Genomic DNA, 17,325 nt, shown 5'->3' with positions numbered 1-17,325 from the left:
TGGGCTGAAAAGCTTCTGTCTGGTCCAGCTGGTCCTGATGTCTGCTCTGGCCTCTGTTAGTGTGTGTGTGTATGTGTGTGTGTGTGTGTGTGCGGTTCATAATTGAAAGCTTTTGCTTCACTGTCTCCCTTGTTTGTGGGTTTGGGTGAACAGGGTTGATGTTCATTACTTGTGTCCTGTACCTTCTTGACCCAGGCTGAACCAGTTTAGCAAGTTGGTAATTATTAACAGCTGTAAGCCATTTAACTACACTGCATTTCTCAGCCTCCCACAGAGAAGTTTTGTTCTCTCCCTTCTACCCTCAGTCGCTCACGCTGTTATCCAAGACATTCTCCTGAGGCAAATGATTGTATATCCTATCAGTTTGAGGACTTTGAAGGTGAACCCGTGAGATTCCAGCGTGTTGGACATGTGGGTCCCAGAGCTTCGATGGGGAAACAAACCCTGCAGAAATCACACCGCTGCCTCCAAGCATCCTCGGCTCAAGCTCCCGGTCACCACTTGCACCTGGCCGCCCCGTGACTCCCGCTGGCTGCAGCGCGCCGACACGGTGAGTCTAAACATGCCCACCCAGCTTTTCCTAATCCACAGCACGACGGCCTGCTGCCGCCACCGCCCACGACTCCGCCATCCCCAATGAAAGACACGTCAAACGCTGCTCAATGAGCCCCATGTGGAGGACACGAGAGAGAGGATCCATACGAGCCGGAGCATCTGTCCACCTCTGACACTAATGAATGTTAAGTAGGTTAGCCGCTGGTGTGCCACTGTCCCACAGGTCATTGTGGCGGCTGGTGGCAGAGGAGCTGTGCTTTTGTTGATGGTGCGCCAACCCAAAGCTGTACACAATCCCTCTGCAATAGTCGCCATATTGATCCCCCTTTGGCAGCAGATTAAAGCATAAAAGGAGCTCTGTCCTGCCAGCAGGGGTCCCCACTGTCTCCCAGAGCTCATTTCGGGGTCACGGATCCCTTGCAGCCCCCTGACCCAGAGCCCAACGTGAGCAAACAACCAAACACCGGAGCGAGGCCGGGCAGGAGCCTGCCAGGGACAGACCCCCATCAAACAGGATTGGTGGGATGCTCACCATTCACGGCTCATTATTGCTGACCCCGGGCTTTCAGGCGCTGTGTCCGGCCGCTCTCCCATTCTGTGGCGCCTCTAACCTGGCCCGAGCCATGCTGAGGTGGTCGCCCTCTGCCCTTTTGTTTGCCTTTAATAGCTCGGCCTGTTTTGTCCGATTGTTTCTGAGCTGCATCTCCTCATCCGTTGTTTTGTGCATCACTGTCGAGTCTCCTGCTGTGAGCTTTCAAACTTTTATCTTCGGCTTTAGAATCGCCATCACGTCTTTGTCTCCATCAGCATGTTTACATGCACGTTAAAACTGTGATTAAACTGTGATTCAGGCCTTTTTAAACATTGCGTATACACCTTCATGTGACTGACATTGGCACAAATCAAAGTTTGTTTATTTAGAGTTAACAACGTAAATGGATTTATTCCGGCATGTAAATGATCATGTTAAGGCAGAGAGCAGGTGGAACATATTGCTCACGTGCATGTATGTGCATGCACGGCCTAATCACAGTGAGGACAAATACTCAGTATTGAGTGTAAGTAAATGCACTGTGTGTTTTGTCGCCTTACATAAGATGTGTGTGCCTTGGCTCTTCCAGTCCGTGCTGACCTCACCAGGAGGCAGATCTCTTCCCCGGGCTGCTAGCTCACGTAATTAAACGTTGATTAAATGCCCATTAATGTGCCCCGAGTCGCAGACGGGGTGTAATCAGGTGAAACGGAATTAATAAAACATCCAGCCTGGTGCTCGGGAGCAAAGGAAGGGCTCCCCTGAGAAAGACTGACAGATGGCAGCAGGAATCACCAGAGAGAGGAGCAGGCCGAGCACAGAGCACAGAGCACAGAGTACAGAGCGCAGAGCACAGAGCAGCCACAGCTCTGGTGATTAGCTCCAAATTGGTAATTTGATTTTGACCCTTCCACCCACTCATTATTGATAAAATTGACCATATTTGACCATATTTCCCCCCTGCTGGCACGCGCCCGTGGTACATCTGAACTTCCTGTCGAGTCCTTCCAGCCCACGCCGCGCCAAGCTCGCTAACATCCCCGATGACAGGAAGCACCTCAGGGTGGAGCCGCATGGAACCGGGAGATACGTGCACAGTGGAAACCCCATCTGCCAGGAATCTCCTTAATCTCATCAGATGGATTGAAGGAGGAGGAAAAAAAGAAGAGGAATCACTTTAGACAAACCCTCTGTGTGTGTGTGTGTGTGTGTGTGTGTGTGTGTGTGTGTGATGATGATGGGTCAAATGATGTCATCAGAGGCAGAGCGAGGGCTATGATTCTGCTCAGTCGCCATTGATTAACTTAACTTTCTCTACATTACAAGTTTCAAGTTTATTTGTCATATTTATATTTATATGTCATGTTTATTTCACACATTACATCGTTTGTGTGTTGGTTTGTCAGCATGATTACGCAAAACGTTACAATCCCATTGTCATGATACTTGGTGGCCAGTTTGAATAAGATGAAGAGAAGGAGACGTTCAATCAATGTTCAATCAGGGACACGATTTTCACACAAATCAGATGGTTGCGTGATAACTTAAGTTTCTCATGAATATCTTTGCGTACCGTTTCCACTCTGTAGATCCTTTCTCCATTTTGTGTTTAGCCTTAAACATTTGGATCTCACAAACCATAGCAGCTCCACCTGGATGATCGGGGGGTCTGGGCTGTAACCTGTTAATTGCCTTTGATTGAGCTGTAATTGCAGGGCCCCTCTAGTTTATATTGTTTTGCCATTTGTCCTCCTAGTTTTTCCTTTTAGATTTTAGCCACTCCACCATGCACGGCCCTGAAAATGCACTTGATTTCACATCCAGTATGTAATTACTTACAACAAGGTCATCAGGCCACAAGCACCCACGATTCAGGGGGAAATAAGCTGTTGGCCCCCCTGGGTTAATTGTTCTGGCTGCAATTAAGGCTCCTTTTAAGGCTGGCGAGTATTTATGAGGTACTGTATTTTATCCCAAGCAGACGCAGTATTTAATAATATTGTCTGGTCTAATATGTGTAATCACATGTAATGGTCTTTTGTTGAATCCAGCAGATTCTTAAAGAGCAGAGTCTGAAATGAAGACAATGCAGAGGATGAAATGCTGCCCTCTAGCTTTGCAAAGCGGCACTGAATCAGTCAGTCCAATGTGAAAATGACACATAAGTACATTTATTTGTGCTGCAGTGAGAGTCAGCCAGTAGAGAGGAAGAGCTGACAGTCAGAGGTCACCCCCTCCTCACACACTTCTACACACACGTCGGGATCTATTGTCTCTCGCCCCCTTTCACCTACTCTTCTCTGGGGTTACAGCCCATTAATGAGAGGTGTGTCCCGGGCGGACCTGCCGCTGCTCCTCCCTGGAGTGGATCACCTCCTGAGCTCCTGGGAGCTGCCAGGAGCTGCAAAGAGAGATGGATGAGCCGCTGTGCTGACTGCTGGGCGCCGGCCGGGGACGCGTGTGTGTCTCTGCGGTGATTGATGAGTAAACACGGCGCCCCCTGGCCCGTGGGTCACACTGATGCACCCACAGAGCCGAGAGGCCACGCACTGTCAGTGAAAGCCTACAGGTTAACAGATGAAGCGGGAGAGCAAACGCCATGACGCTGCAGCCGTTCTAACCTGTGGAAGTGTGTGACAGCGGCTCAGTGATGGAGACACAGGGGTCATTAATGCTCTGGCAGGGCTCAGTTGTCTCTGGAGGGCCCTCTTGCTGTGTGGCTTTATATTTGTCTGGCAGGATCCAATCATTGTCCTTAGACGAGCCCCACAGAGCAGCAGACAGAGTGACACAGAGCAGTTCATCTACATATGGAAAACTCTATCGTCTTTAGATGGAGCTGAGTCTTCTGTCAGCACAATAAGCTTTAAGTCTGTGCGTGTGTGCGTGTGTATGTGTGCGCGTGTGTGTGTGCTCTAGTCTGTCTTCCTGGCACTCCAAAGATGATTAATATTGGATGTTTGTTGTCAAGTAACTATAGGACTTTACAATGAATAAAACAGAGAAATGCAATCAATATTTTGTTGCATTTAGATTTTTACTTTTTTTTTATTTTATTGTTTTATTTTGACTGATTTTAATTTGTTTTCAGTCAAATGTTTCTCTGAAGCACTTTGAATCACAGCTATTGTAGGAATAAATGCTACAAATGAGATGAGATTAATTGGCTGATTGATCGACTCTTCTTTTGCTTAAAACTAAACATCTGAAGCAGCTTTTAGTTTCTATGTGACACATTTGTATTTGTCTTTGAACTGCTTGAACTCGTTCTGTTTTTCTTCCTCAGAGCTTTTTTTTTTATAGCGTTCCTCTTCTTCCTCCTCTTCTTCTTCTTCTCCTCATTTCTGCAGGGAGGCGTGTACGTGTCGTTTGTCAGTCCCGCCGTGCTGTGGGATCGAGGCCTCTGCAGCCACACTGTGAGTGCAGCAACACAACACCAACATCACAACAATCAGGCTTTTGTTTGCATTAATAAACACGTCTGGAGGCCACTTGTTGTTTGCTCAGGGAGGAAATCCCCTAAAACAATAACGCCAAAAACTAACCTTCGCTCTAAGAAGTCGCACACAAACGCACACACACGCACACACAAGCGCACACGCTTCCCTTCATGCGAGTCCCCACCTCTCTCCTTTGCTGAAAAGCGTCTGAGAGTGCATGTGGCACAATTAACAGAGGGGTTACCATGGGAACGAGCAGAGTTGTGTGGGCCAGCTTCCTGTCTTTGGCTTCTGGTTAAACAAACAAGTAAAGTTGGCGGACAAAGACGCTCGCCGGTCCTTACGGCCTCATTTACATCCTCAACTGCCTGCAGCACTCCCGCATTCACCCAAGTTCATCAAGCCCCTACTCCCCCCGCCCCCCAGCCTCTTCACGTCTCCTCTCCTGATATGTCGAATAAATGGCCGAGCATTGTGATGGTAAAACCTCCAGAGCGTCTATACTGTCGCCCGGGACACAAGCTGCAATGGGCCAGAGCGGCTCAGAATGCACGGGGACAGAAAACCCGCTACAGGTGCCCAAACAAGCCGCCAGCCACCGTTTAAATCTTAGTACACGTGGCTGTTTGCACGCAGAGGTCAGCGCCGCTTTTACGACCTCGGCCTTCAGCTCATTTACACCTAAACTACGTCACTGACACGTTTTCCTTTGTAAGTTGGAGCTGAGTGGAGATATTTGGACCTTTGAAAGGATCCGTAGTAGCAGAGTCACATTTGAATCTGTTGGCCGCTTCACAAAACGCTTCGTTATGACATCAAAGGCCTGAAATGATAACCAGACCCCCACCAGGATCCACAGGTGCACATGGGGAAAAAGACTTTCTATATGTGAGTCTTGATAAGTCTGGTTCCTGATTCTTCTGCAGTCCAGTTTTGCTTCTTAATGATCTATGGATTAAAACGATTAAATAAAAGGATTCTTCACTTTGTCCTGGATAAGTTAGTGATAAAGCAGGAACTTGTTATTGTGAGAGCCGTACTGTACTGGAGCCGTGTTTTCCCCCTCGTGTTGTGTTGCGGGATGTGGTGGGGGCTTGGGGGTTGTGGGGGGGGGGGGGGGGGGGGGGGGCAGACTTGGCAGACCCTCTGGGGCCGCGGGGGCCCTGCAAAGTGGGGTCATTGTCCAGCCATCGAAAAAGCAGAAAGTTGCTCTGAATGCTAAGCTTGCATCTGAGCCTGGCTTCTGACACGAGCTGATAATCAGATTTACTCCCCTGAATCCGCCGGACTCCACAATGCACCCCACTGTCCCCCCCCCCCCCCCCCCCCCCCTCCTCGCCAGCATCCCGACCCTCCGTCCGCCCCCCCTCCTCCCCCGCAGCAAAGCTAATTACACCCTGCAGAAACACAAATCTCCATGATTTAAAAAGTGGCTCTTTTTCAGGGGTTTAACCTTGTTAGGGCCTAAGCCTGCTTTCTTGCTTTCTTGCTTTCTTGTGCTGCGGCTCTGTGAGGAATTCTCTGTCTCTGCAGAGGCTGGGACATAGACACACTTCTGTCTCTGCCCGTGGCCGTCCGCCTGTCAGAGGGTGCACTCAGAGACAGTGTAATTAAGTGTGTGTGCATGTGTGCGCCTGTGAATGCATCTGTGTGTCTGTGTGTGTGTGTACATGTGTGTTTAGAGGTGAGGGAGGGTGAGGGAGCACACGCCGGTCTGTCCTCTGCCGGCCATCTGGGACTCTGACTAACTAATAGACTTCCTACATTCATCTAGCAGCACTGTGCGCACGTCTCAATCAGAGCGCCGCTGACCACAAACAGGCCCGTAATGACATTAGGCGGCTCTGGCTGTGTGAGGACAGCGTGTGGGTTGCCTGACGCCAGGAGGTCAGCCTGTTTCCTGGGGGCCTGCAGGGGCCCGAGGGAGGCCGCACCAGCCAGCCTGGAGGGTGTTTACCACAAGTGAAATTACTGTAATACCAACTGACAGTACTGATGTCACTGTGCCACCCAGCTCTGCACCCAACTCTACATATCACTATCTAACTAAACTCAGAACTTCATGCAGAGGAGCTTTTAGAGGCTTTAAGGACGGTGGTTTCATGGATCCATAAGGCTCCATTCTACAGATGACAGGTCTACTTAAGACCTGATAAGCAGAGTTTACCTAGTTTAAAGTAGAAGTAGACAAGTATTAGAGACAACAATTTTACTTTCAGGGTGACCATCTGGAAAGGGAGGAAGAAGAGGATTTGAGTTTTACTCGAGCAGCGTTCTTGGGGATCAAGGAACCCAATAAACAATGAAGGAAGCACAAAAGGAGGGAAAGAAAGAGAGGTGATAGTGACATCATGCCTGGACCTGCACTGCAGAAGGTCCTGAGTCTGATGACACCAGCACAGTCTCGCCTCCCAAAGCTCCTCTCAAGCTCCTGACGGGCCTGAGTGACGGGGAACCGGGAGGCCGAAAGGGGAGGAGGAGGGGCAGCGAGGAGGAAGGCACGCTGCCGCCTCTTGTTCTACTGTTTCTACCTTGCTTGTCCCTCTTTACATCACAAGAATGCAAATCTGTAAAGCCCTCAGATCTGAGAGCAGGGAATCAGGGGAGATGGTGCTAGGATTTAAAAGCTGATCCTCCCTGTGTGAGTCACAGACAGTCCGCCCACCGTCCTCTCTCTCTCTCTCTCTCTCTCTCTCTCTTGCTCGCTCTCTCTCTCTCTCTCTCTCTCGCTCTCTCTCTCTCTCTCTCTCTCTCTCGCTCTCGCTCTCGCTCTCGCTCTCTCTCTCTCTGTTCTGCTTTATCACAGCATGGATACACACACAGATGTGCAATCCGTGTATGCGTGTGTGTGTGTGTTTGCTCTTATTGTGTGTTAAAAGCAGAGGAGCTGAACTTTGTTTCAACGTCTCTAATGCTGCTTCAATCCAAGACAAATAGAAGCCCGGTGTGTGTGTGTGTGTGTGTGTGTGTGTGTGTGTGTGTGTGTGTGTGTGTGTGTGTGTGTGTGTGTGTGTGTGTGTGTGTGTGTGTGTGTGTGTGTGTGTGTGTGTGTGTGTGTGTGTGTGTGTGTATATCTCACAGGGCCATTTATTACAACTGTTTGTTCACCAAAGGCCACGGAGGCGCACGCTGGCTGCCTTTCTCTGGTTGGCGTGCTGCAGCCGTGTTTCCACTATTTACCGTCCTGCCTGCTTTTTTGTGCGGCTGGCTGGTGAGCACACAGAGCGGCGCAGAGTTTATCAGATCATGTTCTACTGCTCTGTCAGGCAGGAGAGAAGGGTTTAACCTCCAGGCAAAGCTGAATGTACCTGCTGTGCTGTGTGTGGACACAAGGGGGCACTAGTGTCACCGTGCATGACTGAGCTCCGAGAACTTAAAGCCCTCTCAGGGTTTATGTATACTCCAAAGTTATCAAGTATACTTGTGTGGTTTGATTTTGATTTGAATATTCTTAAATGTATTTTTAAACTATATTCAGTCGAATTTTAATTGTACATCTATTTATGTTTATGTTTCATGATCTTATAAAATAAAATGAAATAAGAACTGCAAATAAAATACACATAAACACACATATAACTATAAAGTATGTATATACAATGAAATATAACAAACTATTATTATTGTTGTTGTTAAATTACATTTTATCACTGGATTTCTTTTCTATTTCATTTTGCTTCTTTTTAAATTCCTGATTTGATCTTAAATGCATTATGGTCTGCATGGTGCTTTTATTCTTTGTTTTATTCATGATGTCTTCTTATTTTAACCACTGTTGTATCGCCATGTTTTGTGTGGATAATGACTCCAAACTCATCTTGTATTGTTTTCTTCATGTCCTTATCTTCTGGTAGGTTCGTGCTGCTCGCCCTCATGGCCTGGCGCTCTGTCCTCGCTTCCTGTCCCACATGAAAGTGCGTCCAGCAGACCTCAGACCGGCTCGTTTGCTGAGCACCGAGTCCAGACCGCAGCCTCCGTCTCTGAGGAAAACACACCAAATCCGAGCCCTCCCTGCCCCGAGGAGCCAATCGCTTGCGGGTGAGGCTTATCAACACCACACCTGGTGCTTTCACACCATCACAGACCTAAGGAGGAGGGAGGAAGAGGAGGGGGCACCAACCCGTTTGACTCCACAGCTCTGCTCATTATGATTTTTCTCTCTCCCTCCCCTCCTCCTCCTCCAGCAAGGGCACCAAGCTCTTCGTTAGCTTCTAATCTCCCTCTGTGGTTGCGTCTGGTTAAGTGCAAATCTCAGCCGTCATGTCTTGTGTGGAGGAAGTGCCCACAGCGCCGCCCTCCTGGTGGCCCTCTGCTGAGGCTGAAAGGCTACACTCTGGCCTCCTTTCAGAGCCTCTGATGTGAAGGCATTTTTCTTCCCAGAGCGCACCTCTGCTGCTCAGCGTGGCACTGCTTTCAGCGTGGATAGGGCACCGAGCAGTGTGTGTGTGTGTGTGTATGTGTGTGTGTGTGTGTGTGTGTGTGTGTGTGTGTGTGTGTGTGTGTGTGTGTGTGTGTGTGTGTGTGTGTGTGTGTGTGTGTATAACAAGGAGGGGGGCATTTCTCCACACCAAGGTCTAATACTAATTATTCTACCATATGCTGTTCAGCTTCCTCACAATCATTATTAACCTCCCTGCCTGAAGAATCAAGCTGCGCTGGATGAAGAGCGGTGTGTGTGTAGCTTTGCGTTCTGACACATGTCATTCATATGCACCCCCGCATCGGTACACATACACTTGTGTGTGTGTGTGTGTGTAACAGATGGGAATGGCCGGCTTTTGTGAGAGGCGCTGTGCAGCAATGTGCTCTCCAGTGTGTTCTCTTTATCCCCGGTGCTGACTCCTCTCTGTGGCAGACCCCCAGGAAACAAGAGCACATTGTCTGACAGCCCACCCTCCTCACACACACACACACACACACACACACACACACACACACACACACTCACAGTGTGCCAGGCACACTGGTCAAAAAAGGGAGGAGGGCAAGAAAAGAAGGGGTGTGCTTAGGCGTAGGGGAAGAATGGAGACGGGAAATGGGAGGTTGTGTTAGTTGGAGTTGATGTTTGTGGAGGAAGAAAGGGAACGTCAAGAGGAGGAGAGGAGATAATAGTTTGGTATGAGACCTGACAGAGTTAGAAGTTAGAATGGTGCCACTGGCAGACCTGAGGAAACTTCTCAGTGAGTCCAAAAAGTGTTTATAGAAGATCTGATATCCAACCACCTCCAGCGCGTGTGAAGCATTGTATGTTTTTCCTCCGCTGACTCCCGGGCATCCTTTGTGAACCAGTGCCTGAGTTGGGAAACAGGCAGCTGGTCCAGCCGGGCGGCTTCTCTCTCTCTCTCTCTCTCTCTCTCTCCTTCCTTTGTCAGGCGCCTGACCCGCTCAGCAGGGTGACGAGTGTTTGCTCTGGCGTCTCAGGGGGGAAACTGGGAAACGAACGTGTCACCAGCAGGTTTTTGCAGATGATGATGATGAATGTCTCACAAGCATGACTCACGGCCCCACGTCAGCATTCGGAGGGCTTTGTTATCCCAGGACGATACTCAAATGTACCCAGATCCAGTCCTGGTTTTCGATTGAGCATATCACACTTCACTTTGCTTTAAGGCGACAGGAGAACAATTTGTTTAGAGCCTCAGGTAGAGGAGTGTTTAGAGGCTCCTTGATGTCTTCTGATCCATACAGGTCCATTCAAAGACCTACAGACCAGATAAGTGAACAAAACACCAAATATCTTCTGAATGCTGCAGCTTACAGAAACCAACTTCAGTGACCTAATTCAGACATAAACTTCATGAATTGCTTGATTGCTTTGATGGTGTTTCTGGTCCCCATCAAGGCAGGAGAGTTGGTGTGCAGGACAGAGGCCTGGGCGGAGGTCGGCACACTGCTGATGCTGTCCAGGAAAATCCACCGCCGTCCACCATCAACCCAACACTTCTGCCCGAAGACGTCCCTCACGATGACTCTGGAGGACAGAGATGCGACCCAAAGACGCCTCCATGTCTCCCTCACCTCAGTCCAGAGGGGAAGGAGGACGTTCAGGAGAGGGAAAGACGACCACAACTAGCTTTGGAGCCTGGCAGTTCCGCAGGGACAGATAGGAAGCAGCGTCTGAGGCCTGATGGACCAGAACCCTCAGCATCCCCAACATGTCCAGTGTCTTCAGTCTCTCCAATGTCTCCAATGTCTCCAAGGTCCCCGGTGTCCAGGCTTTCTGATGGCTCCTTGTCAGACTTCAGCCGCCCCCCCTCCAGCCTGTTCAGCCGGAGCACTGACTTGGCCAGCGGCAGGAGCAGCGTCCTGTCTGGTAAAGGAGGTTTTAAAACCACAAGTAGCTTTGTAGCTTTACAAAGCTTCAAATCATCACAAAGTGTTTTCCATGAATGCAATATTTTTCTATATGGTTTCTGGAATTCACTGATAAAGAAACAATTAGCTTTAATGCAATCAGTTACTTTTCCTTTGTAGCTTGAAAAGTAGCTTCCACAACTCCGCTGAGAGCTGATGACAGCTGATGACTCGCTGTGTGATCTCACTGTGTTCTTATCTCTCCTGCAGCAGGTACCGGAGATTTGGAGTCTGTCGCTCGTCCCTCTGAGCCGCCTCTTCCCTCAGTGTCTCGCCCTCTGGCGGGAATCGACCCCCACCCACCCCCAGACGACGTGGCTGCTCCACCTCTCCAGCCACTTCCTGTCCGGACCAAACCCCTCTCGCGCAGTCCAGACTCAGGCGTCCGTCCTCATGGAGCCTCCAGACAGCCTCAGTGCGATGGCAGACATACAGCATCATCACGTGATGTCCAGCGTGACGCCTCCACAGGTTGTGCTTCAGCCCCGTCCTCAGAGGTAGATCACGGCCTGGCTCCAGCATCCTCCCCTTCTGCCACCTGGTCGTCCTGCCCCAGCCCGCAGAGGACAGTCAGGTCAGAAGAGGGGCCGTCTCCTTCCTCTACAACGGGGCGGCTGAAGTGGGTGTCTGAGCGCTGGCCCGTTCTGCCTCCCATCTCCCCCGTCCGAGGTGAGGAAGGAGCTGAGTCAGAACAGAACATGGAACCTCCACTCGCTCACAAAGAGCCCTGGAGAAAAGCCTGCTTCCATAGTGGGGGGGTGGGGGGGGGGGGTCACAATGCTTTCTGCCTCCCCATCCACGCATTGTGAAAGCGTTGCTGTCCACTTGTTTTGTCGCCTCCTTCTCCTCCTCCTCCACAATAAATAACGCAGAGAGCATTTATTTATCCTCTAAATCAGCAGATGAAAGGACGGCTTTGATGAAAAGCTGGTACAGCTTGATTCCCCGTTCAAAGGCGTGAGGCCCCTACAATAGGAGCCGGGGTCCCTACCTCGTGTGCCCCTCGGCTCCCCTTCGTCACCCGCTATTCTCCGCACTCGGAGAGGAGACGTGCAGCCGACGGTCATAAATCCACACTGACCGCCGCTCGCTGACGGCGGAACATTGAGTGCAGCGCCGTCACAATAGAATACCTCGCCGGCTTTTCTGCGGCCACTAATTTACCGTTCAGAATAGAGATAAAGGACGGGGGCCACTGACATCTGACTCCTTCAGGGACTTTAGGAAAGAAAGCAAACAATGTGGAAATTGTGTAGGGATTTTCTCTTTTCTACTGTTCTCTGTTTGGTACAGGACAGTGGGGGGTGGGGGGGTGCTGGCAGTGTGGGACCACGCTGTTCTCTTTACAGCAGAGTGTCACTGGCTCATTTATGTTGCCACAGATGGAGGCGACTCAGCCTCAAACAGGCGCATTTCCTGGCCTGTGAGGTGCTGCAGGCGAGTCTTTGGGCCTTATATACGGGCCGCACAGGCTGATGGGCGTCGCCTCCCCTCTGTGACCCCCCCCCAGTGTGGTTTTCTCATATCACCCATGCCAGACCTACAACAATCCAAAGGCTCGACCCTGAGCTGACCTGTTTTCAGCAACCATCTCCAGAGTGTAACTGTCCGGGACAATGGCTCGGGTCACCGGCTATTGTGGTCTCAGCCCGGCCCGGCCCCTCCACAGAGGACGCCTTGTGCGCTTCTGACTGGGCCGTATAAAACCCCCCACCCCCCCATCCGCCACCCCTGCGGCACCCTTAACCTCCCCGAAAAAACTGAGGCTGACTCCTTCAGCCCTTGTCCTTGCTGAGACTGACAGCTAAGTTGACAGCAGCAATATGCTTTGAAGTGTCGAGTCAAGTCCCTCCATTGTGTGTGTCAGGAGAGCACAGAGACGCTGAAGTGCACAATGGCGCAATGTGTGTGTGTGTGTACATTCATACATGGACATGTGTGCAGGCATGCAGGAGCAGAGTTTGCAGAGGCTGCGTATATATTATTCTTTTGTCTGTGCAAGCTGCTCTGCATTTCTAATGTGAGAAAAGCCGATCGTCTTTCAGGCCCGCGACAAAACACGGCGCCCAGAGAAACAGTGTCAGCCGCTAATCCTCTGATTCCTCAGCCCGCCACACACACACACTCACACACATACACGCGCGCAACGGTGTTTTGTGATGGTTTGAGTGCAGATAAGTAATTAGCGCTTATCCTGACAGTTTTCCTGCTCGTCTCTCTGAGCCGTGTGGTAATGAGGGCTTTAGGGCCGAGCCGCTCGTCTGCTGTTTACTGAAGGTGAGACACTTTGGCCCTGGGGCCCCGACTGTAACGCCGTACCTCACCTGGTGGGCTTCACTCATGGAGGTCCTTGTTTTGCGTGTGTGTGTGTGTGTGTGTGTGTGTGTGTGTGTGTGTGTGTGTGTGTGTGTGTGTACGGGAAGTCTTAAACTGAGTGCATGGAAGCCCAGATGAGATTGATGGTGTGATCTTGTCTCAGTGAGTTAGCTTAGCTTCTGGCTTCTTCCTCATTCATTGTTTGGTACTCCTCATCACAACCAATGAAACCACAAGTACAAATGATGATGGTGATGATGTAATGTTATGGTTGGACACAGAATCATGAGCTTTTTCATATTTGTTCTCACCTCTTTAAGCTGAGACGCTCCTTCACTGAATATCCTCCTTTCCTCCTCATATAACAGCATTACAGTTATATCCAATCATCATCATTATCATCATCCTCTCATATTGCCTCCCTCTGCTGTTGCAGGACGATGTCGCTCCACAGCTTCGCATTACTCTGAGCTGAGCTGCAGTCAGTCGTACATGTTCGATGAGCTGGAGGCCATCGCCCCTCCGTCCTCCTCCCGCCTGTCCCTGGACCTCCCGCTCAGCTCAGTAGGGTGCCCCACACCTGACTCAGGTACACACTAATACACACTCACACCCTGAAGATTGTGTTCTGTTCAATGTGTCTCTGTTAGTTGTTGTTGTAGCTGTCAGTTACGTCTCAATCAGACATCTGTTTTCTTATGTGAGGACTGAGCTCGTCTGAGGGCATGTGGGCAAACAAAGGCCGAGTAAATGCAATGTCTGTGTATGTGTGTATGGCTGAGATACCGTGCGTGTGTGTGTGTGTGTGTGTGTCCTGGAGGTGGTTCACTGAGCTGTGGAGAGAGACATTAGCCAGTGAAGACTTCCTCCATCTCACTTAGCCCTTTAATCCCTGACAAGGTGTTTAACCTGCTTTCTTGACCCGAACCTCTGTCTGACCCCGGTGACCTTTAGCCCTGAGGATGTGGGGGGATCAGGACGGCCGCAGCCACAGCGTGATAAAATCAACTCAGACCAAATGTGAGCTAATGTGCTGTGTGTGTGTGTGTGTGTGTGTGTGTGTGTGTACAAGTTTGATTTTGCTCCAAACTGCGTCAGCTCCTGGTCTCTCTGTGACTCCCATTGGGTGGCACCCGCACCTTGATCAGAAGCTTAGTCATCTCTTATCTGCCATCATGTTTGCTGAGTGTCTTTGGGTCTCTCTTGGTAGTTGCTGACCTAATACCCGGGCTAACTGAAAGTGTTTGCGGCTATATTATGTTCCAGCCTCAGTTATCCCAGGGACTTCCTCTCAACGACTCCTTAAGTCAGCAACAGTTCCTTCCTCCCACCTGAGGGATAACTTTACCAAACGCAAACACACCGACACACTACACAAGTGGGACTTACCAAGTGAAATGTGGCAGCACGTCTGTGTGTACGTCTGTGTGCGGATCAGACGGGACGCTCACATTTTAGTGGAGCGAAATCTGAAAACTTCAGATTTTTGTCATGTCAAGGAGGCCTGGGTCACTGTGATGTCTCCAAAGTCTTTTAGGGGATGCTAGGGCAGAGGGTTGTGTGTGTGTGTGTGTGTGTGTGTGTGTGTGTGTCTGTGTGTGTGTCTGTGTGTCTGTGTGTGTGTGTGTGTGTGTGTGTGTGTGTGTGTGTGTGTGTGTGTGTGTGTGTGTGTGTGTGTGTGTGTGTGTGTGCGCGCGTGTGCGTGTGCGTGTGTGCGTGTGCGTGTGTGTGCGCGCGCGCGTGCGTGCGTGCGTGTGTGTGTGTGTGCGTGTTTGTCTGCAATGGAGCGTGTTGTGTGAAATCCCCTCTGAGAGGAACAGCATCTCCACACCCAGCCAGCGTGGGCCTGGGATTTGCATGGGCACGGAGCCCACACCATCACTGATCTGCTTTTAATTGGGTGTGACGGTGAGAACTTTGGAGCCTGGGGGGGTTTGGGTTTCTGTGGAGGTAATATTATTTAATAACCCAGTTCAGCAAGTTATTCCATCCAATCCAGAGGAGTCACACAGTCACTTTAGGTCAAATGTGTCTGCTGCATATCTGTCCATTTATTTATGGGATGGATTTTACTATCGATTTTTTACACATACATTTTAATTTTAATTTTAATTTTTTTTAAATGCAATTTATTTAAAAGATTGTATTGCCACTCAATGATGCAGTGTAATATGGATTTTTAGTGCTTTATTTTCCATTTTATGTATTTTTGCCGTATCTCATAAATCTCTAACCCTGACACATCTTTTGTCATATTTTCTCATTAGCTCATATTGTCCTACACCACCACCTGACGGCTCTGACGTGGTTTTGCTTTATTTGCCTTTGTTTTTCTCATCAGCATGTGTGTGTGTGTGTGTGTGTGTGTGTGTGTGTGTGCATGTGTGTGTGCGTGTGTGTGTGTTTGTGGTAATAATTGGACTCATCTCTCGCACGTTTCACTTGTTTGCAAACACATAATAAGTCTGAATATGAGCCAAAATAACTTGTTGGTCTGGTTCCCCTCAGCAGCTGCACTGTTAATCTGTGCACTTCTCCATATGATTCACCTGTGCTCACACAAACACACACCTCTTATAGTATTTACTCTCTGGCAGCGCCGCAGGACATGTTCATGATCTTCTTTGTTATCTCCTGTGCAGTTCTGTCTCCGGGCTTGGCGACACTGACGGTGGGTTGCGACTCTGGCAAGCTTGGCTCGCTGTCTCGAGTCCGGCTGCTCCTCCTGGACCGACCGGAACCCGAGACCCTGCTGAGTCCCCATGAGCTGTCCCCGGTCCAGGACTGGTCCACGTTTAGGATGCAGTACAACCAAGGACTGAACTCAGGCACTACAAAAACCCCGCACATACACACAATCCACACACACTGGAATCAAAACAAACAGATCCATCACAAGTGCAAGAGGATTTGATCTCAATCCAAGCGAACGCAGAATACACACACACCTCATGCCTGGATTAATTATGTATAATCCAGTAAAAACATCCAGACCAGTACGCCAAGCCAAAAGAGGAAGTGCACGCCTGTAACAAAGTTCACACGCACACAGAAAGAGTGGACTCAAACTGGTATTACATTAAAGAATCCAGACAAAATAACACTGATCTCAAAGTGCAGCAACGCTGGAAGACATTCTTCACTTCGTACTTCGAAAGTACTAAAGCCACGATGGGAAAATACTCGATTTGTATGAGAATAGAAGGAACAATCCCTGCCACAGTGTTACATTACTTTATGCAAGATCAATAATACATCACACATACTCAAGTAAAGCAGATATACCTCCAAATTGTGCTAGGTTACTGCAGCACTTCTCCATATAATTGTGAAGACATTTGCCTGGCTGAACACCAGCGCAGACGATTAGAGTATGGAATTATCTTTGTGTTCGTTGTAATTCACCGTGATTGACAAGCTTGTGGTCGTGTGGAACCTGCAGCATCAAATCACTCATAACGGTTAAGAATGAGATCGTGATAAGCAGAAACCGCCACTTTAATAACAGGGAGCAGTCAGACAGGTGTGTCCAAGTGTGTGTGTGTGTGTGAAGACAACATGCAGGGGGGAGGAGGAGACGCACACAGCTGTAGCCCCGCTTGGCCTTGAGTCATGCCTTTATGGCAATGAGCGGCTTCCCTTTAATGAGCTGTGCTAGCGCCTCTCGTCTGCTCGCAGGCACGCCGCCGCTCCTTCAGGGCGTGGCGGAGGGAAGCTTTACAGGGACATCAGCACACGGCGTATTAATAAAGATCAAACCGCTGGGGTGGATCATTAACCGGGGAAAGTCCGAGGCAGATAGCCAGAGATGCTTAGAAGTGAGCTGAGGGCGCATATAAACGGATAACAGGAGAAGAAGAAGAGCGCGAGGAGCAGGCGTGAAAATCCTGGAAATGTGGAGATTGTTTTAGCTCCATATTAACACAGGGGCCTGCGACATAGTGTTGATGCACGTCGCCATAGTAACGTACATCTCGGGGTCACCTGTAGGCCACGCGTGTTCATAAAGTGGCGTGTGTTGTGCAGACCTGTTGAGGGACAATCGCTGGATAAAGGGCAAAGAATACATAAACATTCCGACAAAATCTGTGTGTCTGTAGGTGTGTGTGTGTGTGTGTGTGTGTGTGT

The 17,325-nt window shown here is 49.7% G+C and overlaps 1 protein-coding gene across 1 annotated transcript; it reads left to right on the top strand.

Annotated features, from left to right (window-relative positions):
• Window positions 1–409: 409 nt before the first annotated feature.
• On the top strand, window positions 410–17,024 carry LOC143008132 (uncharacterized). The gene is made up of 8 exons (XM_076159740.1): window positions 410–550; window positions 4,438–4,503; window positions 8,382–8,565; window positions 10,370–10,840; window positions 11,092–11,550; window positions 13,634–13,786; window positions 15,840–16,025; window positions 16,876–17,024. The coding sequence occupies exons 1-8, from the start codon at window positions 410–412 to the stop codon at window positions 17,022–17,024; spliced, it is 1,809 nt and encodes a 602-aa protein (XP_076015855.1).
• Window positions 17,025–17,325: the final 301 nt, after the last annotated feature.

The sequence above is a fragment of the Genypterus blacodes genome, unplaced genomic scaffold, assembly GCF_046128005.1.
Source record: "Genypterus blacodes isolate CSIRO-AG114 ecotype Tasmania unplaced genomic scaffold, CSIRO-AGI_Gbla_v1 ptg000099l_1, whole genome shotgun sequence".
NCBI lineage: Eukaryota > Metazoa > Chordata > Actinopteri > Ophidiiformes > Ophidiidae > Genypterus > Genypterus blacodes.
This window is presented reverse-complemented; position numbering and strand designations above follow the sequence as displayed.

Coding starts and splice junctions, on each gene's coding strand:
- LOC143008132 (XM_076159740.1), top strand. CDS start 410: ATGTGGGTCCCAGAGCTTCGATGGGGAAACAAACCCTGCAGAAATCAC. Junction 8,566..10,369: donor GAGGAGCCAATCGCTTGCGG/GTGAGGCTTATC, acceptor GTCCCCATCAAG/GCAGGAGAGTTGGTGTGCAG. Junction 16,026..16,875: donor CAACCAAGGACTGAACTCAG/GCACTACAAAAA, acceptor GTCTGCTCGCAG/GCACGCCGCCGCTCCTTCAG.